The 24971-nt window shown below is 44.6% G+C and overlaps 1 protein-coding gene across 1 annotated transcript in view; it reads right to left on the bottom strand.

Moving 5' to 3' along the window:
- Window positions 1-24971, bottom strand: part of LOC138569457 (metalloproteinase inhibitor 1-like) — a 105415-nt gene that overhangs the window by 20148 nt on the left and 60296 nt on the right. Inside the window, exon 4 of the mRNA XM_069647439.1 lies at window positions 19850-19964. Coding sequence (XP_069503540.1) covers window positions 19850-19964 — 115 coding nt within the window. The remainder of the gene's footprint in view (window positions 1-19849; window positions 19965-24971) is intronic.

Genomic DNA, 24971 nt, shown 5'->3' with positions numbered 1-24971 from the left:
CCTAAGCAAACTTTTCAACTCAGCTTGCTGATCAGAAGTCAGGTGAGGGGCCACTCAGACACCCTCAAAGGAGCTATCTGAAGGACCGCTTTGGAACAGGTCGGGGAGAGGTTTAGACTCCTCTTCCTCAACATCTGAAGCCAGTAGCAGTGCTGCGATTTTGACTCTTTGGACAAAAGCCTTCAGCCTATTTATGTGGAACACTTTTGGAGCCTGTCCAGGCCTTCCAAGGTCCACTAAATAGTTAACCTCACCCAGGGGCTCCACCACTCTGTAAGGGCCTGACAATTTATCCTGTAAAGCTCTAGGCCTTATGGGATTCATGATCAGGTCTTGCTGACCAGGTGTAAAGTTGATGAGGGAAGCTTTCTGGTCGTACCAATGTTTCACCAGCGCTTGTCCTGCCTTCAATTTATCACTAGCCAGACCCATCAGAAGTACCATCCGTTTTCTGAGCCCTAGCACATAGTCTACTACATTGGTAGTAATAGGGGGAGTGGGCATCTCCCATCCCTCCTTGACGATGGCTAAGGGTCCCCGTACAGGATGACCAAACAGAAGTTCGAAGGGGCTGAAGCCAACACCCTCCTGTGGTACCTCTCGGTAGGCAAACAGTAAGCATGGTAAAAGAAGATCCCATTTTCTTCTCTGAGGTTCTTCCAGAGCCCCAATCATGCTCTTTAATGTTCTGTTGAAACGTTCCACCAGACCATTGGTCTGGGGGTGGTATGCAGAAGAGAATTTGTAGGTAACCCCACATTCTTTCCACATAGCCTGCATATACTTTGACATAAAGTTGCTGCCTCTGTCAGACACAACTTTTTTAGGGAAGCCAACCCTAGCAAAAATGCCAAGTAACGCTTTTGCAACTGAATTGGCAGTTACAGTTTTCAATGGGATGGCCTCAGGATATCTGGTAGCATAGTCGACTAGCACCAGGATAAACCTATTGCCTGAGGATGTTTGCGGGTCAAGGGGACAAACAATGTCGATCCCTACCCTTTCAAATGGTATTCCCACAACTGGGAGTGGTACCAATCGAGCTTGGATTGTTGAGCCACTCTTACCAGATAACTGGCAGGAGGCACAACTCCTGCAGTGACTTTCTACTTGCACCCCCATCTTGGGCCAGTAGAAGTGCATGGATAACCTTTGCTTGGTCCTCTTAATACCAAGGTGACCAGCAAGGGGCAATTCATGTGCCAGCTGCAGGAGGAAGGGTCTTACAGTAAGAGGAACCACCAACCTCCTATGGTCTCCTTCTGTAGACTAGTTGGGCTCACTATATAGGAGTCCACCTTCCCAATAAATCCGATGCTTCCCAGGAGGTTCACCCCCAAGCTGGGAGCAGGCTTGTCTCCTTAGGCCTTCCAGAGATGGGCACTCACGTTGGCCTTTACTGAATTCTTCCCTGTCAGGACCACCTTCTACTAACAAGTCTTTTAGTTCAGGATGGTTTTTTGGGTCAAATACTTCAGGCATCGCCACCTCCTCGTCAGGTCCGGGCGATTGACCAACTTCCTCCACCGCAGTGGTAGGTGAGTTCGGGGAATATTCTCTTTCCCTCGTTTTGATTTTCTTACTCCTTTAGCCTTGGGTTTCCCCTTTGGCTGTGGCAGCGCATTGGTCTTGGCCAATGCTGCCCCTGTTTGAGACCGTGTGCAGGGTCTGTCAGCAGTGTCTCCCACGAGCCCTAAAGCTCTGAGATCGTTGCCCAACAAGACCTTTCCTGGGATGTTTCTCTGAATGCTCACTGGAATCCTGACTGCTGTACCATTTAAAGTAAGATTTACAGGTATTACTGGAAACATGCAAGGTGGGCCGTCAGCCAACTTAGTGGGCATCAGAGTAGCTATGGCAACTTCCTCTGAGTCTACCAAGAAAGAATCCACTACAGTTCGACTGCACCCACTATCCCTAAGAGCTGGAGTATCTACTCCATTGATTAGCACATTGTCTTTAAAGTAGTGCTTGGAGTTATCTGGAATCCTAGCATAAGTCTCTGCGACTTTAGGCTCCCAGGAACCAAGGGAAACTAAAACTACCTCAGCTTCTATCCCACTGGGGAAGGAGTCTGAGGAGAAGGATGCTCCTGTAATCTCTTCTTCCTCGTAGGAGGAGAAGGCCAGATTAGTGGAGTGGACCCCCAAAGGTTTAACCTTACACCGGGGATCTCCCTTCACGTGTTCAGTCGCTCCACAAGCAAACCAAGATCCATTGGGTCTGTTTACATAGGGAGGCTTACTATAACCAGAGTTCTGTTCGGAGGCTGACCTCCACTACCCTGTGAGTTCTCTTGTGTCTTACCCTTATTTTTCTTTTTGTGGCCCTTTTGAGAAGAAGATTTATCAGATTCTCCACCCTCCTTATCTTTGGACTTTTTCCCTTCCTCCTGCTTACCAGGATGAGTTTTGTCCTTATGGGACACTCGATGTGACACCCATAAATCTGCTGCAATGGCAAGTTTCTTTGGATCTATCTCCTTAGAATCAGCCAAATGCTGCTTAAGCTTCGGGGAAGAAGATGCAAAAATATGTTCCAGCATGACAAGACTTATCATGCCTTCAAACTTAGAAACCTTATAACCTTCGACCCAGCCAGTCAAGTTTTTTAAGGATTCGGTTACATAAGATACCCAAGTACCACCTTCTTTATTCTTATACTCTCAGAATCGTTTTAAATATTGGGCAGGAGTTTTCCAAACTTTAAAATGAGAGTTTGCTTCAATTTTGCAAAATCTGCTCGCTCAGCCTTCGACATTTCCATAATAGCACTACAGCCAGAATGGGGCAGTCTGCTGAGTAACCAGGCAATCTTTTCAGCATTGTCAACTTGTTGAACTTCACGTGCATACTCAAATGTATTCAGCCAGTCCATAATGTCATTCTTTTCCTCATACACACTGAGCAGATCTTTTGGAAACCTTGGATGAGAGGAGGCCCCAGACCCATGTCCATGACCCTTGGATCCATTTGCAACCTGAAGCTTGGCCAGGTCCAACTGGTGATCCCTGTCTTTCTGTTTTTCTGCTTGTTCGATTTTTAGTTTGGCCATGTTGAAATCAAGCTCCTTCTGCCTTAACAGCAGTTCTTGCTTCTTGAATTCAAGAATGGCCTCCCCATCAACACTGGCAGAGGAAACATTAGACATCACATCCTCCCTGTCCTCATGGTCGCGGTGGACCAGTGCAGTGGCAGAACCGTCGGTTCTGCCAGTGAGAGCAGCCCCACCTCCTTCTGCACTGTCCTCGGAAGTTATAGCGTCAAGCTGCGCTTCTTGCCACGCCACGATTCTTTGGATCATATCCAATTTGGTGCCTTGAGAGGAGACACCTCTCTCAGCACACATCTTTTTCAATGTTTCGGATTTAGAAGCATTTAAAGTTAACAAGGTATTTGTTTCCATACTGTTAGATAAGACTATGGCCTTTTAAAAGTTATACTACGACAATTCACTACGTGTCCTGGTAGGAATAACTCGAAATACCTTCGCCTGTGCGCAACACTGGATACCTTGAGTCGTATCCCACTGCTTCCACCAATTTGTTAAGATGGATTTCTGAACTCTGTCCTGGAGGGGCAGAGGTTCAGAAGGCCAGCCTAGTTTCTTGGAACAGCGTAACCTCTGGACAAGCCAGACCAATCAAGGTAGCGATCGCGGCAGTCAAGACTAGGTCTCAAGAGGGGTGAGGGTGACTGAAAGCCCGCAATGAGCACACAAAGCAAGGACACTTACAAATCACTCCAAGCAGGTGTTATATTAAAAATATAGACACATTTATTACAAGGCCTCTCTAACATTGACCATAGTAAAGAATCACGATAAAACTCAAGTAAACCAACACATTCCAATCAAATACAATATATACACAATACCGAAGGGTCTAAAGAGTTAGGAGGACGAAATCTGCAGACCACCTAGATGGGGAGGAAAACAGGCAGTGCAAGTAATCGTTAGACCCAGTTCGCCTTCAGAGGCCACCTAACTAGAAGGAAGTCAGAGCCCTACGAAGAGTGGAGCCTTGTGCTCAAAAGAACCTGCACAAGCTGGTGCCAACGGGCCAAGGGGAGTCTCTTCAAGGAAATCAGGCAGTTCAGAGCGGTGAACAAAGGAGGGTGAACAGATCTCCGCTACTCAAGCGCGGCCTCCACTTGTGGGCAGAAGCAGAGCGCGAGTGCGAAAAAGGCGTGCTGTTTAACACAGCGAGGAAAAGCTACAGGCTACTGCAGGAGGGCGACCGGTTCCTAGCGTTGCTACTCACCGGTCCCCGATGCAGGCAGACCCAGGCTTCTCCGCGTCAGTTTCAGTGCTGGCAGGTTCAGATATGATCAGGGGACGTCTCGGCGTCGTGTAGATTCCGCGGCAGCAGAAGTTAGAGTTGAGGATGTCCCAAACGCAGCGAACCCACACAGTTTGTTACCACAGCAGGGCAACGAAGCGGCCGTGTGTATTTCAGCCCAATGCACACTTCTCACATCAAACCTGGGAATGCCAAGTGTACGAATCGTGTGAGAGTTCTAAGGACTCGGAGTACAACAAAACCTGACGGCGGTAACAGAGCAAGACTCCTGTGTAGGCTGGTTAGTCCGCTGGATGGCCCAGGGACGCTTCCGAAGGCTTACGTGTAGGAGATGATGAAGATGCCGAGAATAGTTGTTCCCACTATTCCAAAGGGTCGAAGTACCAGTACATGCCTTCTCGTTCGATCAGGGGCAGAATGGTCTCACAGGGCGACAGCAGTGCAAAGGAGCAGTCCTTCAGCGGGTCACCAACGATTCCTCGGTTCAGCCTCCTAGTTGCAGCATACTTGGCTCCTATATCCCTTGTTCGTGCGAACTCAGGAGATCGACATGGTATTGGTATTTCCAGCCTCCTCTTATCCAGGGTTCCCTTCGCGCCAAAACGGAGAGGACCCAATGGGAGATCTGCTCACAAAACACTCACACCATACGTGGACCTATCACAGACCACTGTGGTCCCAGGCATTCAAGACACACTAGACTCTCTGGCACCCAGGATGTGTATTGGAACCAGACATCCCAGCCCACATCCTGGAGGCACACACAAGGCCTGTAGAAGCCTGCGAAAGCATCTGTGTTTCACGGGAAAGTACATGCCCAAATAAGGAAGGCCCCAGGTCAGCTCGACCTGGGGAAGGTGAAGGGGGCAAGACGGTCAGCGGACAGGACAAAGAGCCTCGTGGTCTGGCCATTTTGCAAGCCAGGCCACCATTTTGGGCTAAGCGCGAGAAACGCGCTTAAACAGCCAAAAGGAGCGCAAAACACAAAGAAACGATCACTGCCACCAGTCCCATCCGCGATTCACTTGCACTGTTCATTTACAATCCAAAGAGAGTGTCTAGGGCCTGTAGAGTGACTAGAGACCCAAGAGAGCAGTAACTTAGCTTACAGTGCCCTCTTGTGCCATGTTGCGCGAAAGCTGCAACATGAGAAATGAACTACGGAAAACAACGTTTCCCGGTACTGACTGTTTTAAGGGCAGGCATGTCAGTTTCCCCGTAAGAATGGAGCGAAAGCCCAGAGGAGTGCGGCAGAAGGCTGCGCTTCTCTGGCAAAGTCTAGATCAGGGTGTAAAACAACAGCAAAACGTTTGGGGGTTGCCACATGGAAGGAAAATTACCTACAATTTGAAATCTTTCCTAACACACACCAAGTACCATATATAACGGTGTAGTAGGCATATTTTCCGAGACCGGCAGTAATCTTTTTAGAACATTATTTTCTGTCACAGCAATGGCTGGGGCCTTTAGGTGTCCCCACAATTCTGCTCCATTCATGGTAGCTGCCATGACCTGTGCTCTATACATTTCTAATTCTGGACCTAAACGTTTTTTTGGCAAAGGATTTGAAAAACCTGTCATATCGTTAGACTTTCTAGCTAATGTCAGATGTGCAGTAGTGTGTTCCCTCAATAGTTTGTCTCATGCAATTCTAGCACTCAGGAAATCAAAGTAAGGGACCACTTCTATTTTCTTTTCATCGATCATAATATCTGTTCTTTGCAGGGACCACAATGTTTGCCGCATCTCATAATTGCTGTTTTGTTTGTATTAATTTCCAGATCTTGTCCCTTGCAAAACTTAACAAAATGGTCTGTCAGCCTAACACGGCCCATCAGTGTGCGAGACTCATTACAACAATATTATCACCAAAAAGAAGAAAAAACATTCTATCACCACCTATAGTGTGAATATCCGATGTGTTACATGGGAGTTCCCTCAATACTCCATCAAAAAATAAGTTAAAAAGGAGGGGGGAAGAATACACCCTTGTCTTACCCCCTTAATACCTGGGAAGGTGTTAGTGCTCTCTCCTCCTAGGCCCACCTGACTTTTGCTGCCCTGTTCTCATATAGCTCTATTATTGCCTTGAGCAATGGGGCGAGGGAGTGCTTGCCATAGTGCAGATCAGAACATTCTGGCTAATGGCACCCTTGATGTTAATGTATGTGTCCGGGATCATGGAGGGATTGTGCTCAACCATTTTGTAAACCCTGTGTGCAGATGACTTAAGGAATTGGTTTCTGTTACCCAATCTTCTAGTTTGATTTGAAGATTTTTGCCAAAACCTATACTACTGGCATCCAGTAGTGAGATTGGCCTACAATCTTTGAGTGTATAAGGTCCCCTGTTTGGAAGATTGTGGCAATCTTTGCTACATGTGAGGTAGGTGTTTTTTATGTGTCTTTAAGATGACATTGAAAAGAAGTTGGAGATATAGAGCCCATACACCTCTTTCACTCATATAACGGTCTGCCAGGGAATATGGACTGGGGGCCTTTCTTCATGATTGCATATGAATACTTCCTGCAATGTTTGTTCTAATGGGGCTATATTAAGATAATAATCACACAAGTTCAATATTTCCTGGTGATCTAGCTGAAAGTCTGCCCTATTTTCTACATATTGGCCGAGAAGTGCTCCAGCCAGGTATTCTCTTTGAGGACTGCTTGGATCCAATTCTTCTTGGTTCGATTTCTTTCGTAACTATCTTCCAGAAATCTTTAGAGTTATTTTCTTGGGTGCCTTCATCAGGGCTTCCCAAGTCTCAAGCGATTTGCTTTTCGTTCTCATTAAGGAGAATATTATAGGATTTTCTATAGCTTGCAACTTCTTCTTTTATCCCTGCAGTGTTGGATTTCAGGGCCCTCAGTAACTTGGCCTTTGCAGCTCTACATTGCCTACCATGTCAGGTGTCTCTTGCCACCTGCAGGTCTGCCACAGTTTTCATAGGTTTAGTAAAATATGGTGCTAATATTTCTGAAACTGAAGGGACTGAATCTAAAATAATATGGTCATCCACATAATACAAACTGAACTCTGTTTCCAGTAATGGGATAATGTCTTGGTAACCTTTGGCAGATTTTGTTTTAGATCAGGGTCCTCCTATGTTCCCCACTTCCTATGATTAGTAGGGTGTATAACACGATTTTCCTTAGTGGGAATGTTGCCAATATGTTGGATAATAAATGACAAACTTCTTAATGGTCACGTATACGTCTTGTTATAAATTCCAGAGACATTGCATTTTTCCAACTGGCCAGGTCCATGAATATATAGTCAATATGGCTTGCTTTGCCCCCCAAAAAGAATGTTTCTACTGGCGGTATATCTGGCTTTCATTTCATTCAGAGGTTTGATTTGTAGGTTCATACCCCCCAAGTATCAATATGATTGGGGATGTATCATGCCGCTGGGCCCACTTCTCCACCAGACATTCATCTTATTTAGAGTCTCCATTTCATCGGAAACATATGGTCTATTGTGTATATTGCATATTAAGAGTGTAGATTTATCCGATAGCTCTATGAGAAGCCCTTGCAAAATCGGGGGAGTTTATTTCCAGAGATGTATTCTTGCCATTAGAATTTTCCATAAACCATTTGCATAACCCCCCCGCCTCCCCAACCGCCCTCTAGGCAGTCCAATCTTACCAGTCAGCATAATAGCAGGTTTCAGATAATTAGAGTATCCAACCAATGAGTATGCTTTATATGCCCATGCTTCTGGGATGCATATTATATCTAGGGTCCTGATCATATTAACCCAGTCTTCTTTATAAAGATGTTTGCCAAGGCCAGCTATATTCTAAGTTGCTGTTTTCAGATCACATATTTATTAATTTTATGTATTTATTGAGAATGTATTAGGCCCCCTGCACCACCACAGATATCCTTAGCATGTGATGTTTCACAATATGCACGAACTCCTGTGCAAATCCTAAGAACCAACAGGAGTTGATTGGACCTAACCACTATGCGTTCCTCCTAACAGATGTACCTAACAGGAAGGACGATTAGAGCATAGGGCTAATCAGCCCTCCCCACTCTATTTTCTACCTTCTTAAATGGACCGCAGAACAAGGCTACCAGCCCCCACGACCAGTCTCAATAAACCAAGATTCTACCTTTCCAGGTGAGCATGCCCACCCGCTTCTAATGAACACTTCTCATCTTTTTAAACTAAAGTGCGAATACCTTTGCACCCAACCCAGCTAACTCATTCTCTTCTACTTTTCCTTCCCTTGTGCTAACCCCTTTCTTGTTTCCATCAATGGATACATCTCACAATGCATGAATATATGTCTCTAACTCATTCTTAACCAATGTTTTTGATGATTGTGTGCTAACGACAACCCCCTATAAACCCCCGATCAAAGATTGATTCACTGTATGGGGATACCAAACCACATGATCATGCTTGTTCAACCCTTGCCTATATTTCCTAATAGCAATTATGCAATGTTTTAAAAATGTAATTTCACCAATACACGATCTCACTGATCACACTGCACATGTCACATAACGGTTTTTACACTGTGCATATGGACATATATGATGATGTTAGGCTTGATAAAGACCTGTATTTGCTCGAAACACGTGTCGGCACCTTTTGAGTCATAATAGAATGAAATAAAACACAAGCTATAAACCTAATACAAACGTGTGGACTGTACCTACATCACTCAAAAGAGTGCAAGAAACCAATGTTTATAATCTGAGGCACCTGTGCCATATGAGTAGAAACTCTAACAGAACTGCATTTACCTATACCCTGGGCACCAAGAGCGCGGGCCCAACAGTTTCTACCAACTGGCTGCAAGAGCAACGAGGACCAAACTATTCAATAGCGAGTAAGGCGCAGCAACCACTAGTTCCTAGTGCTCAAACTCCCCCTCTGAACTACTACCCTACAACATACACACAAATACGCAAACAGACAAATGCTTACCTGACAGCCAACTTCAGTTTTCCCCTGCCCGTCTAGGCTGTGTGTCTCAGCCTTTGCGTGCACTCGTGGGCAAGAGGGGCAAGGCAGATTTACAAAGACCACTCTAACGATCTCAGAGAGGTCTTTCTGAATCTTTTTTTGTGATTTTCACTCTATAACAGAAAATTATGTGAGAATCTGGATGTTTGCGGGAGGTACGTAGCACATGATTTGTGTGCTTGAAGTGTATGTCAATATCAGACCTATAATGTGAATACCTGAGATATGATGGCAATATCTAGTGACAACGAAAACAATTCCTAAAAGAAAACACTCTTGGAAATCGACATTTTAAAGTGTGTTTAGAGGCTGCCAGCAAAGAGCTGTTGTGATATCTGCACTTGCACCGTGATATTTGCACCCTGCTCAGTTGTGCCCTGTGAAATTAACACCCTGTTGATTCACACTGGGACATTTGCATCCTGCTGGTTTGCATCGTGTGATATTCAAACCATGCTGATTTTCACTTTGACATCTGCAGCATGTTGACTTCCATGCAGATTATATTTTCTCAATTGTTTGTATTCAAGTCATTTGAGCTGTGATATTCTGTACCTTTGATTTGTAAATATTGTACTATATGATTGTTTTAAAGCTCTTCCCTGAAGTCTTTCTCTGTTCGGTCAGGTTAGTGCTTTATAAATATAAATAGATAAATAAATACAGCACTGTATTTGCATTTGCATATAACCACTTCCTCATATTCTACTCTACTGCATACAGTAATTGTAGACGTATACATTCGAACTTGCCAGTAGCAATCAGCAAGTGATAATCGACTCTTGGTGAGTAAGGATTGGTGTGCTGCCTGCACTTATATCATTTCAGGGGGGGAGTGTGACTTTTTATTTGTGACAAGTCACTTGCAACTTGAATTGTTTACCCCAAACAGTGTATGTGTCACCACTAACTTATCATTTCACTCAGGGCTAGGTAATAAACCCGACTTGAAGACTGTCACTTAAGTCAGGAGTCGAGACAATTTTTAGCAACAACCTGCCTCACTAATTCAGTGGAACATCACTTAATCAGCACACTCCTAATGTTTTAGTAAACCTTCAGAGATTTATATTACATTGCAAAAGAGAATTTGGGTGCAGGGTCGGAATACCGGCTCTGGCACAAAGCTGTAACAAAATATGAAACAAAATAGTGTCCAATCTATAGACACTCCCGTCCCCTGCACCCAACAACTTTTTTCGTTACCAAGGTAAATTCTATTCCCAAGCATCTGGTACTTCAATGGTACTTCAATGGGGTCGGTCATGGCCCCTGCATATGCCAATATATTTATGTATGTATTTGAGAGAATGTTTGTATTAGAGAATTCAGAGTGGTCGACTAAGATCTTAATTTTGACGAGGTATGTCGACGATATATTTGGAATCTGGTGAGGTTCTAGACAAGATCTTACACTTTTTTTTAAATACCTAAATCAAGTGCATCCGCACATAAACTTTACTTTAGAGGTTGGGAACCCCACTCTACAGTTTCTAGATGTACAATTATCTATTGTAGAAGAAAAAATAATTACTACGGTTTACCATAAACCGACGGATGTAAATAACTTGTTACACTTTGCTACTTTTCACCCTAAGGCCACGACATAGAGTTTACTCTACAGCCAGATGTTGAGGCTGAAAATAATTATTCCGCCTCGTAAGTATACACAAAAGAGAGTTCAGAACTAGTCAACAGATTTGTCAAAAGAGGCTTGAAGAAGTATTAGAGGAGGCGGAAGCAAGAGCAGCAACCATTCCTAAAGAGCAATTGTTCAAATCTAAGGAGAAAGGAACATCTCCATCGGTACTGTATACCTCAAAATACTCCAAACAGAACTTGCAGATTGGCAATATATTTTTAAAAAATGGGAAATCCTACACCATGACCCGATACTCTTGAAATTGTTTCCAAAACCTCCTATGATCGCTTATAAACGTGGGAAGAATTTACGTGATAAGCTAGTTCGGGCAGAAAGACCATCTAGAGACAGGCAATCGATCCTAAGAACAGTAAAGAAGGGCACTTTCCCTTGTTTGGCGTGTAGTCATTGCAAGAATATATCTAAAGGAGGCAGCATCACACATCCCCACATGGGTAAAAAGATACTGCTCCTGGATTTTGCCAGTTGTAGGACACAATGTTCTTGTGGTCTATTATATATTGGAGAAATGTCCAAGACTGCATGAAAAGATGGACAGAACACCAACATACGGTGTATGAATTTGAAGTCACCAGTAGCTAAACATTTCAAGGAATTTAGGCACTCCATTGCACAGATCCAATTCACCATACTGGAGGTAGTGGAACGTCCCATCAGAGGGGGGATTAGAACACCCTTTTAGCACAGAGAGAGATGTTTCGATACGTTTATTAGACACTACAAACTCTAGAGGAATGAATGAAGAGTTCTGTTTGAACTGCTTCATTTACCTCTGTCCACTTTGGGCACTGGCCTTGCCCAGTGGAACCCTTGGCTCTATGCATGTGAAGTTTGTAGTGCCTTCTGGAACTAGGTTACACCTTAAGTTAATTATACCATTGATTTAATGCACATTTTCCATCTCACACTACAGGAGTGACCTCCTGCTATCTACTACTGCAGTACCATTGTTATAGTAGAGTAGTGGATTCTAGCGTACATGTCCAAAACATTTTTGAACCAATAAGCAGTTTCTAGGTGGGTCTTCCACCAACTCTTAAGGGATCTATACTGCTTGACAATTAATTTCATTGCAAACATGTGTGGGTAACAGGGCTGGGGTGAGCTCCGACTTGGCGCTTACGTTAACTTGAGGTTAACTCTTGTGCATCCTATATTGCAATGAGTTTACACTGGTTAAACGTTTCAAAAACGTTACAGTGTAACAACTTTCAACATTTATGAGGGAGGAAGTGTGGCAGTTGTCATACTCTGCACCATAAGTATGAACTATATGCATTATTCTAACCCCTTTTTTACAATTCACATGGGGGGTCGAGGCGAGTCCTCTTTTCTCCTGCAGAGCGAACGAGGTGCCGTATTTTGTGCCGATTGAGCAACATTGAATTTTATCACACAGGATTTCATATGTTATACTGGGATTGACCACATAACCCGCACCGCTCCCATGTGGAGGGTGGGGAGAGACCATGATGCCTCTATACTTGGGATTGGGGCTGGTTGCTAGTGTTTACAAGATGCTATGTAGACGTTCTTCCGAATAACATCACGTGGCACAGCACGTAATAGCAGTTATACTTTGTATCACCAGGGCACACCGAAGATAGGAAGTTACGTTTTTGGATGGGATAGAGGGATACGAGACCCGGGAAGTGGGTGACTTCTGCTACAACACGGGCATTGAGGTAATATTAGTCCCACCAAAGGTACAGGTATCTACAACTAGTTAAACACAGGACGTCATGATTGAGCGGGAGGAGTATTGTTATTCTCTCCCATCTAGATCACACCCAAAAGGGCGAAGAGTGTAAGCTAAACTCTGTGCTGACTCGCACAAGATTCAGAGAAGAATTGCTTAGTCATCCTTGAATAGGAACCTCATTCCTAATATACAGGTACAAATTGTTTACTTGGTCCCATAGGGAGACATAGTTGAAACAACAATATGGTCAGGAATAACAACTCTGTGATTTTGTTCAATGTTTTTGACTCCATGGTACCATTACATTGAAGATTACAAGGTAGAATAGGCCTAATGGCATATGGAATCTTGTGAAACACTCTCTTTCGAATCTTCACGGGTGTTCAACATATTCAGGGGAGTGGTTTGACAAATATTCTCTGTTTGGACACGACACAATCTTCATGGAATAAGTGGCATGCATTTAACATCAGAAGGAGTGGAGTGTGGATTGACATTCTCTTAATTGATTGTCATTGCATTGTGCATGGTCAACCAATTGGTGAATCAGTAGTAATAGACATACAGTGTTGCCACATAATGCAAATATCCAGATCCAGTAATGCACCTGGGGTGAAGGTTGCTCTGAAATTGGTGGCACACTACTGATTACAGTGTTTGTGAGATGAAGAGTTGCATAATTTGAAATCTGGTCCTCGCTTTGTTTTGTTCTCTTGTGTACCTACAGAAGTCCACTCATGAAGAAGGGGTACAGCACCCCGAAATGCGTAGAGTAGGAAGGAATGTATATGAAAGAATGTCACTAGTGTAGAAGAAGACTACACGACTGGTGTATAAGCAAAATTGGTTTGTTGATTTGAATTGCTATTGTAGTAAACCTTGTATCTATTTTGAATTCATTTGGCTGGCATTCAGCATTTGTGGTGTGCAGAGGACAGGAGTGTCTGTAGATTGGACACTATATTGTTTCATTTATGCAGTGGCACAGAAGTGTGACAATTATGCAGCAGCTCACTCAAAATGTTTCCATCAGCAGAGTCAGCCCAAAACACCACTTCTACAATAGCCCAATAATGATGACCACACTCAATACCATAGGCCTACGAGCATCAGGAACCCCCACACCGCTGCATCACCTGACCATTCTATTATCGCTCTTCATGCTAGAGCCCAGCCTCTTGCTTGCAGGAAAAGCACGTTGCCCCGGAGCTATCCTCCCAGCACAATGAAACAGGATCAAAGAGACAACAACAATACATGTTATTCAGCTTCCGCCATTAAAATACAATACAAAATGTTTAAATACATTTTGTATTGTATTTTAATACATACAGTTAAAAAGACGCATTACATGAAACCCTATACATACAAAATTACTAACCGAATCTTTGACGCATTGTTGCATCAAGAAAACGTGCCACATCGTAGTTAATCAGTAAATCATGAGCTGCCAGAATTGTCGTTATAGCTTCCTGTCTTGTTTAGGTTACAAGTCTTTAAAAAGACTTTTCCTAAAAACATATGTTTGGAGCAAAGCACTAAAAAGTGTGGTAGATCGTCAATTCCACAATTTCACAGTCACAGATCTTATCAGCCATGGATCCAGTCGGCATGAGGCTTTGTCACCAGTTCGAAGAACATTTAGTCACATATGAATTAAGACAGATCTTAAACTCGGGGAGAATATTGAGATGAGAGAGTCTTCAGTGATTAGGTGATATTTTATTGTTACCAATGCTTTAAGGTGCTAAGATTATTTGCAAAAGCCAATCATCCTTTAGTAACATCATGGGGTTGGGAAGGTCCTATTGTGCACATAGAGTCAAAATATGAGCCAACCAAGGACAACATTTTATGAATCTTCTTTGAGTTCACAAAGTGCATTTTTAACATTGGACCTCATTACGACCCTGCCGGCCCGGAAAGAACGGTGGCGGTAAAACCACTGTCACTGTTGTTTCTGGTCCGGCTGATAAAGAGTCCTGCAGGAGGGAGGTGTCACTCCCGCCAGTTCTGACCTGGCGGGTTAACACCACCCGCCTGCAGGTGGAAATGGAAACACTGGCTCCGTCATAAACGGAACCAGTGTTTCCATTGTCCCGATCCCCAGTCCTAGACTCAATGGGAATGGGGACTTACACAATTCCACTGCTGGAATTCCCGGGTCACTGGGGTCGTAATGCCCCGGTGATTCCGGGAATCACGGAGGAGGAATGGTAATACAGGTTCGGCGTTAACCTGCCGGGTTTACCCGGCTAGGTTACTGCCAGACTCGTAATGAGGCCTATTGTGTTTTATGAACTCAACTACCAATTTTTAACTAAATATCTAAGCGGAAGAGCTGCAGTAAGGGATGCCAACCTGGGGATTCCTAACTGCAGCCTAATTGTACACATCGGAATTCAGTTCAGCGCACCCAGAATTGATCTTAGGATCCGTTTTTGCATCATTCCCAGGGGGCCTGGGTCCAAGTATCCTCATACTTCAGCTCAGTAAAAAGCAACCAAAGATATTTTAGCATTGAGTGCCTCAATGCATTTCATGAGAACTTGAGCACCACATTTGTAATAACATTTTAGAAGTCTCCTGTCCTTAGATTTAAAAGATTGTTGACTCTCAATGTAGGTCCTACCCAGGGCCCGTTCTTTGAAAGAATAAGACCTAAATATGTATAATGTGTTCCAGCCTCTAAAGACCATTTAAATGAGGATTTTGTCTTTTCAAATAATAAAACTTTGGTTTTCAATAAATTAAATTCAGGCTTTAGAGCTTTAAAACAAGCCTTTGCAGCAGAAGGACTTTTTTTGAATGCCTTTCAGAGTTAAGTCCATCAAAATGTCATCAGCCTACAGCAAAGAGAAAATCATTTCTACCATTAGGAGAAGGTGCTGCATGTTGATGACCAACCAGACATGACTCAAATTCTGCCAGCAATATTATAAATAGTAAAGGCGCTAATGGACAACCCTGTCTGACTCTCCTATTTGATTTAAAGGAGGCAAAGACCTGGTCACCCACCTTACCGGAAGAGATGTGTTTTTATAAACAGACAGTAGAACAGAGGGGGCCGACAAGTTCAGAAGGAACTGAATTTTTGAATATTAATATAATTTCCCCTTTGCATAATCAGCACTCTTCATCTTTAGTCAAATCCAAGCCAGATACATCTAGTCATAGTCACAGAATGAAACTCATTTGTATTCATCAGAGCATAACTCCTGGGAACTCCCCAGAGTTAAAAAACAAACACTGCGTGTCCCGACCCAGCTCAATTAGATTCTCCCTCGAACACAGATCGCTGCTGCTTCCAAGATGCAGACCTCAAAATCTTGGCTATCACATCTTGCCTTTCCCTCTTCTCCCACTAATCCCATCCTTTTTCCCTCCTCATTTTCAGAGCTCAATACTTGTCAATCAGATGATTTAGCTTTAAATTAGATTTAGAATCGAGCAAAAAGAAACAATTTCAATTCTCTTTACCCATTCTTGCCTCATCAATAATCACCAACATCATAACCACTGCAATGTTCACATAGTGTTCTCATTTGACCATCCACAGTTTCTAAGAAATATTAGCATCCAGTTTGTGCTGCTACAATCCTCTAAAGTCCAACAGTCACCATGGGAATGGAAGAGAGGCACCAACTGGAGCGTCGCTTACATTTCCATGGCAGTCATGTTGGATTGGTATTTGATTAAAAGAACAGATCGCGTGCTTGTCGCAGCCTGTTTTGTCAAAGAAATAAATGCCTATAAGCACCCTAGGACGTAAACCCCAGAAGCCTTACTCAGGCCGTAGTGCGTTACCATCCCCACAGCCTGGTAACTCGTCATTTTGGCTATAGTATTGCCCATTGAATGGTTCCTAAAACCCAGAGATTGTTCATACCCCCCACATTACAATATTTATGGCAGTGAGGTGAAAATATGATGCCAATTCCATGCAATGGACCAGGCAGATGTATGTACTAAAACCCCTTGGGTGGTCTCAGGGAATTGACTGAGGGACTAGTAACATATATACTGTATACTTTAAAGCGTGGCATGAATAGCTTTATAGACCTCTTGGCCCGTACCAGGCATTATGGGCCAATAAACCTTGCTAGATGCCCTTCCTGCTTTCAGGTGTTAACAAGGGCTCCAGGGCCATTCCGACCCAGCTTAGCCTGCGTGTGAGGGCTTAAACTTTAAATGTAACATTTGGAATGTTGGGGGCTATTGTAAGCAAGAGGTCACCAAAAGGCCATACACAACATTGTAAAGACTGATGTTTCCTCTCCCAATTATCCTCACGAATGCGCAGTGTCTGCCTTAGTCACCATTCTGACAGGATAATGTTCACTACAAGGTTCCAAGAACTTACTCCAAACTAGTTCCTACAACCCCCCCCCCCAGCAAGTGTGGGGTGGCCAAGAAGAAGTGGGGGGCATAAGGTGCATTGTGTGACAAAATGGCCTGTCACCTGCTCAAAAGGCTATACAGACGGTCTGCCTGTCCAAGAGCCTACTTCTAAGCACACATCCCTGCGGCCTCTAACAACACAGCCAAACTCTTAAAAACCTACAAGGAGCCGGCCAATCCTGCTGCATCCCCCACCTCTCCTGTTCCCTCCCAGGGCCTCTGCACAGCACTGGTTTCTCACTTCACCACTAACACTCGGGACATCCTGTCCACTCTCTCCTCTTCCTTGCCCTCTACCTCTCTCGGCCCCTCTCCGGCCTCCACTCCCTGTCTTCCTCTGTTCTCCTCTTTCCCCCTTTTCACTCCTGACGATGTTTCTAGACAAGTCTGATCTATGAAAGTATCATCCAAGCAGGTGCTCCCCTGCTCCTCCAGAACCATCAAGGACCACATCGACACCCTGGCTTCAGCCTTGGCTGTTTTCTGCAATCACTCTTTTGCCACAGGAACTTTCCCCTCCCCCGTAAAGCACACCCTTGTGCACCCCCTCCTGAAGAAGCCTTCTGCTGATCCTTGCTCTCCAACAAACTACTGCCTGATCTCTATCAGTCCTTTCCTGTGCAAACTCTTGGAAAAGCTGCCCATCTCCCATCATAGTCTCCATATCGAATCTGTTGGTTGTCTCCATGACCATCAGTGTGGCTTTAGAGCAGCCAGAAGCACGGAAACTGCTCTCCTGAACACCCATGAAGACCTGCTCTCAAGTCTCGACTGTAGCCTTCCTTCTGTCCTCATCCTCCTTGATCTTTCCTATGCTTTCGACATTGGTTAACCACACCATTCTGATCAATCGTCTCTGTGACAACATGGGCATCATGGATCATTCCCTAGCCTGGTTGACCTCGTTCCTCTCTGATCGACCCTCCCAGGTCCAACAGGGGTCCTTTCTCTCCACCACTTCTCTCTCCACATGTAGTGTTCCTCAAGGTTCTAACCTCTCACCCTGGCTCTTCAACCTTTACTTTGCACCTGTGGCCCATCTCATCTCTACCTTCTCTCCTAACTTTCAGTGTTATGCGAAGGACACTCAGCTCTCCTTCAGGCTCTCCACAACCTCTTCTCCTCTCTCACTCATTCCTGTTTGTCTATCAGCGATTCAGGAATGGTGTGCCTCAAATGATCTCTGCCTGAATGCCAATAAGACTGGGATCCTTCTCACTGGGACCCCTACTCCCTCTTTCCCTCTTTCACCCTGGGTGCCCTCCTTGGAGCCTCTACCTGTGCCTTCCTGCAAGGTAAAAAACTTTGATTTCATCTTCAACTCTACCCTCTACTCCTCTCCTCACATCACGGTGTCTCTAAGAAGACCCACTACCAGCTGCACCTCTTCAAATGTATTCTTCTTTTTCTCACTTTCCCCCAGAAGCTCACTGTCTCCTGAGCGCTGGTTCTATCGGGCTGGACTACTGCAACAGCCTCTTTCTAAATCTGCCTGCCTCTGCTGTTCGCCCTCTGCAACTAATCCGGAACAGGACTGCAAGACTTGTCCTTGGTATCAAGCCCAGGGATTGTATCACTCCAGCCCTGAAACCTCTCCAAAGGCTCCCGGTGGCTGCCATGATCAAGTTCAAGACCCTCTGCATTGTCCACAAGGCTTTCTGGGGCTGGGGATCACACTACATCCAACTCTCTCTTCCTAAGCACATTCCTTCTCGAACCTTCTGCTCACCCACCTCCAACTCTCTTACGGTCAGACGCTTCTCTAGGCTGAGAGTGGGGGGTAGATGTCTCTCCTTGGCTGGTGCCTCCCTCTGGAACAGCCTCCCTGCCTCTCTCAAACTTGAGCAGGACCAGGTTCCGGAAGCAAATCAAGACCTTCCTTTTCGCTTCTGCTTTCTCTCTCTCTCTCTCTCTCTCTCTCTCTCTCTCTCTCCCCTGTTGATGTTCTTGTCTGCTGCACTAACTGGTTACCTGGCCTTCCTCTGAGACTTATGTGGATCAGGCTCCTTCATGACCAGTAGCCCCATGCACTGCCTCCGGCACTAGGAACTGTATCTGCAACACTACAGTCTCCTGCGTCCTTGCACTTACTTAGAACCAGCCACCCCTGGTGACTTACTTGAGCTTTGCTTTTGCACGCTCCCTTAACCTCCCCTGGCACTCTCTCTCCCTTCCCCCTGCACTTGCACGATCTGAATGACACAAGGCCTAGTAAGATTGTTTATTTTGTCGTGCCTTTGTCTCCCCTTCCTTGTCTTCTCACGGCTAGTAACACTTGTGTACAGGCGCGTTATAAATGACTTATCATATCATACCATAAAATTTGTAACCTAGAATGCTGATTAAGTCCTTGATAGGGGGCTGTCACAGGTGTTATCATCCCTTACCCTCATTACGCAGCATCAGCTTCTCCTCAAACTCATAGCTCAGCAGTAGGCCTATTTAATCTGTTACAGCTCTCTCTTCTGGTCTGTAATGCCTCAATAAGATTTAAGAATGTTCTTTTGTTTCATGATGTCTGGATGGATTTTATGACCTACTGTGACAATATTTAATGGAGTGTGACATTGAAAAACAGCTCCATTGCTATTTTGAGTTAAACGTTTTCCTGGTTGGTCTTGACACCGATTTTCATATATTTATCAGAAAGTGACATTAAAAATACCCCCATTGTTATTATGTATGCAAACATTTTTTGGATATGAAACTGAGAAGGGAACGTGGAGGCACATTTGTTTACAAAAATACCACAGTAACTTTGAGTGGGACTGATCCATCGCCAGAGAATGCTTACCTGCGATAATGTACTGTTGATTGAAGTTGTCGGAAGGAATGGAAAGTTCACAGGAGGTCCCAGCCATTGTACTGACGAAGGTGATGGTTTTAAAATTCTCAGAGCCTTTCAATACCTAACACAAGACATGAACAATGACTTGGCATGTTAGTAAGCCTTCTAACATTAAATTCAATTTTGGCTGTGCAGCTGCCGAAGAAGCATGTGGACAAACTCAAATCCTTCTCTCCCCTCTTTCATGAGGGCCACAGACACTTCAATGAACAGAAAAAGACATTTGGGAAAGATGTGCATTGAAACAGCTCACCGGCATTACCACGTGCATTGTTTTTCTGTGCATTTATTTAATGCATAGTATTTGTCAACAATGATGTCCAGGGTGGGTTGCACCAAGCAGTAGTAGCCCACAGCCAGAGTTCATAGACCTGATTGACGCAAAGTCCTTTAACACGTTTAGGTAGAGCACTTAAGAGTTCGGTAGAACCCTTGTGCAATTGCTTCTGTTTTTGGGGAACGGGTTGGTGTAAGGGGGTACCCCCAAAAAGAAAACAATCTACACATAGTGTTGCCCACAATGTACATTGAAGAGAGAGCTCATTCAGAAACACGCAGGAACATTTAAAATGTCAGTGCAGGCATAAGGAGGGGAAAACACATCAGTTAAGAATAAATAATAGTTAATTATGGGTTCGGTGAGAGGAGGCAGACAAATGAGGTATGGGAGGAGTATTCCACAGGGAATAATGAAGGTGGTGACAGGGGAGGATGGAGGCAGGGGAGGTGAAGAGAGAGAGATAAACAGCCAGCTTGCAACATGTGCTTATACCACAAGTAAAAGAATGCACTCCGATCTTACTGAAGGGCTAAAATTGCCAGGCTTGGTTATATGATATGATATGGCATTTATAACGTGCCTATATACAAGTGTTTCAAGGCGCAACGAGACAAGGGAGGGGAACAAAGGGAGGACGGACAACGATCCTACTAGGCCAGGTGTCATTCAGATCACAGAAGTGGGTGGGAAGGGGGAAGGGACAGTGCTGTACAAGGCAATAGATAATAACAATAAGTAAAGTAACGACCAGCATGTGGCAAGTGCATGGGTAAGTGCAGACGGTATACCGTCATTTCATCACCGCACTTTTCGTCGCTGGTTTTTTTGCCGTGATTTGAATTTTTTGGGGGGGTACATTTTTTTAAAAATCAGTTTGGGTGTTCGGGATGTAAAAAAAAGAAAAAAAAGAAAGGGGGGTTGGGGTGGTTACCCCCCCAAAAAAGAAAAAAATTTGATGTTTTTTTTCGAAACAAAAATCGCGGCAAAAAACCCCGCGATGAAAAGTGTGGCGATTAAATCACGTAGAACCGTGCAGACATCAGGTGTTAAGGGCTGGTAGGGGAACTGTAGGGATACAGAAACAGTCCCAAAGTGTGGGGGTTGCCAGGTGGGCAGTGCAGGGGTGTGACACTGGCAGGGGAGGGACCTGGGCCCGACATCAGAGGGTGTCCAGGTAGCCATTGCAGTTCCGGTAACAGCCAGAGGAGGAGAAAAAGCAGAATCAAAGAGAAAGGTTTTGAGGTGCTTCCTGAACTGGAGATGGTTCTCCTCAAGTTTAAGGGAGGCAGGGAGGCTGTTCCAGAGGGAGGCATAAGCTGAAGGAGATCTACCACCAACTCGTTGCTTGGAGAACAGACTGACCCTGAGGGAGTTGGAGGTGGATGAGCGAAGAGCTCGAGAAGGAAGATATTTAGGAAGAGATAGTTGAAGGTATTGAGGCCCCAGATCCCAGAAGGCCTTGTGGACGATGCAGAGGGTTTTGAACTTAATCCTTGCAGCTACTGGGAGCCAGTGCAGAGATTTCAGTCCTGGAGAGATACCGTCCCTGGGCTTGAGGCCAAGGATAAGTCTCGCTGTCCTGTTCTGGATAAGTTGCAGAGGGCAGAGAGAAGATGCGGCTGATTTAGAAAGAGGCGGTTGCAATAGTCCAGCATAGAGAGAACCAGAGCTCTGGAGACATTGAGCTTCTGGGGAAGGAGAGGAAAGGAAGAATGCAGGCAGAGGAGGGGCAGCTGGTAGTGTGTTTGAGCATGTAACAAAATATAAGAGAAAATGTGTAAAAATGTGTCTCATTATTGACAACCTTGCTGTAATGTTGGCAGTAGATTTGCTGCCCAAGTCCTTTGTGGAAAACCGAGACTTGAGATGGCTTTTTGGCTTCATTGATCCCTGCTTGAAAATTCTGAGTCAATGCTGTTTCACATGTCTAGTGATTTATGTACTTGACTGTGAGTGTGATTCGTGCATGAGATCACAGGCCCTATAGAATACTGTGATGTAGGCAGAACCTGGGTGTGCCCAGCATTCCTGAAATGTCTGTTTGGGACTAGAGAGTAAGAGATGATGCTTGAAGGAAGCACCCACCCTGTTCTCCTACCTTCTACCTATGCTGTAGCTAAGAAGCAATGAAGAAACATCCTTTTATACAGACCTGGATCTAGCCTGATTCCTGCATCATCACTGGCTTACCTGCGACCCAGGATACTTCAACTTGCACTGCAGTCCCACACCGTGTCAAGCATGTTCTAGAAGTAGTAGACATGAGACTGGACCACTTTGAGGGTAAAGATGTCTGAAGTCAGTAAAGGTCTCTTTTCACGCAACTCACTGGGAGTGTTCACGTTCAGACCAGTGTCACAAACTGAGATAACTAGTACTGTATCACAGCTGAAACCATCTACTTGCAAATTCGATGATTGCCCGGCAATCCTGGTGAAAGCATGCATGCTGGCATTGATACCAATCATCACCAAGTTTATTAACATCTCTTTTGCTGAGGGTCAGGCGTGGATTGTTCCCTGTTAAAAAAAAGCCATCTCTGGACCCCAGTATTGTGACTATCAATTGGCTTATTACTAATGTGCCTTTTATGTTAAAAATCCTAGGTAGAGCTGCATATTTGCAGATTCAGGACCATCTCATGAACAATAGCATATTGGGCACGTGCCAGTTTGGTTTCAGTCAGGCACATGGGCGAGAGACAGCGTTGTTAGATTTAAAGGCAAATATAATGCAAGCAATGGATCAGGGCAGTATTTGGTTGTTAATGTTACTGGACCTATCGGCTGCATTCGACCTGGTTGACCATACTATTCTGGTTGAAAGGTTAATACACTCAGCTGACTTCACATTGTCAGCAGCAAATTAGTTAGAGTCCTTTCTATCAGACCGATTAGCTAGGGTATTCAGTAGAACCACAGTAGCTCATGTGGTCAAACTACCCTATGATTTTCCGCAGGGATCCTGTTTGTTGCCCACACTGCATAATATCTTCACCATGCCATTGTTCGCACTGCTGGATAAGAGGGGGATACTTTTTACCAACTACACTGATGACACACAGTTCCTGCTCCCCATTTCGGGTGATTTAGAGAGGGACACTGAACTCTTCAACCAAGTTTACACCCTTATTCAGAATTGGATGATTACCAACCGTATGGTCCTGACTGGCTCAAAAACCAAGCTGATGCTTGCATGAACAGCCAACAGATTAACTAAACTAGGTGCAGAATATAATAGCTTTCCCATGGCTGCGTGCGCCATTTCAGTTCTTAAAAAAGTAAACACTTGGGCATTATTCTTCGCTAGAACATGAAAGCGCAGGCAAACAATATAGTCTCCACATCCACCTACTTTCTCAAACTCTTAAGACAGTTTTGACCTTTCTTGCCTTACAGGAGCTGCACTGTGATAGCCAGCAGGGGTGTTGCTAGGTCTGGAAAAGACCCGGGGCTACGCTGATATCGGAACTGTCAGGACTCGGGGCTAGCTAGCCTTTTGGTTGTAGCTCCTGAGATTCTATCCGGGGCTACAACCAAAAGACCAGGGGCTATAGCCCCCTTAGCCCTCTCCTAGCAAAGCCTCTGATAGCCGGAGTAATAATGAATGCTAAACTGGACTATTGCAGTAGTCTACTTCAAGTAATCAGTAAGCGTGAGCTCTCAAAGCTGCAAATGATTCAGAACAGCGCAGTTTGCATAATTGAGGGGCGAGGTAGGAGGGAGCATGTATTGGAAGCCAGGAGAGGACTCCCCTGGCTACCAGTGGAAGAATGTATTCTCTTTTGAGGTTTGACATTAACGTATAAGTGACTATTTGGTATTAGCTCAAGCTACCTCTCAGAAAGCATCTCTAGGTTGCCAGTTCGCAAGAACTTAAGATCTAATTTTACAAACCTTTGGTTTGCCCCTTGAGCAAAATTGGATGCTGAGACCAAGGGAGCCTTCTTTAAGGCAGCTCCGAAATTGTGGAATGCTCTACTGCTTCAACTGAGGGGCTGTGGGTCCCTAGCGTTCTTCAAGTCTCCTGAACACTCACCTATTTACATACGCACTCGGTATGTACTTTCATCTTTTTATCTGATCAGGCATGTGTAGTCTTGTGAATTAATGTTTGTCTATGTTGTTGTGAGTGCTCTGATGCCCACAGGCTTGCTTGTCTTGGCGTTATGTAAATAAATAAATTAAAAAAAAGGTTGACCAGTGCTCAAGCACAGATTTCATGGCTATCGCCAGACACTTGGGTCACCTTCCCAATACATCTCAGCACCAAGTCCTGGAGTCACAGTGCTTGAAACGGGTTAGGATAGCTGCTTTTGTCTCAACAGCTCCCTAATGCAAGTTACAAACTGCATTGCTGACTCAGTGGAATTCAAACCTCCATAAACTGGAGTGTTTCTGAGGACAGTGCAATGCAGTGGTTGACTACTGCAAAGACAATATCCTGCAACTGGAGGGTGACTACCTAACACCGACACAGCAACGCATGTTGGGTTAATGTTTGTTCTTTACTACAGCCTTTTGAAGAGGCTGCCCAGTGAGTTAGCTTTTATGGTACGTCACTTAGGGGAGTTTTGCCACTGGGGTATCTTTTTGAATTAGAAATATCCAACACATTATAATGAACATGGCATGTCTGGTGATGCAGAAACAAAGAGAATGACTATGAAACTACTCTCAACCTTCTGACAAGATCCATGCATTGTAGGCATGAGCGGGAATATGTAGGGCCTCCTGATATCTTTCCTTGACCCATGGTTAAAAGTCAAGGTAGCAATGTGTATAAAAT

The sequence above is a fragment of the Ambystoma mexicanum genome, chromosome 2q (genome assembly GCF_040938575.1).
Source record: "Ambystoma mexicanum isolate Mex_15411 chromosome 2q, UKY_AmexF1_1, whole genome shotgun sequence".
Lineage (NCBI taxonomy): Eukaryota > Metazoa > Chordata > Amphibia > Caudata > Ambystomatidae > Ambystoma > Ambystoma mexicanum.
This window is presented reverse-complemented; position numbering and strand designations above follow the sequence as displayed.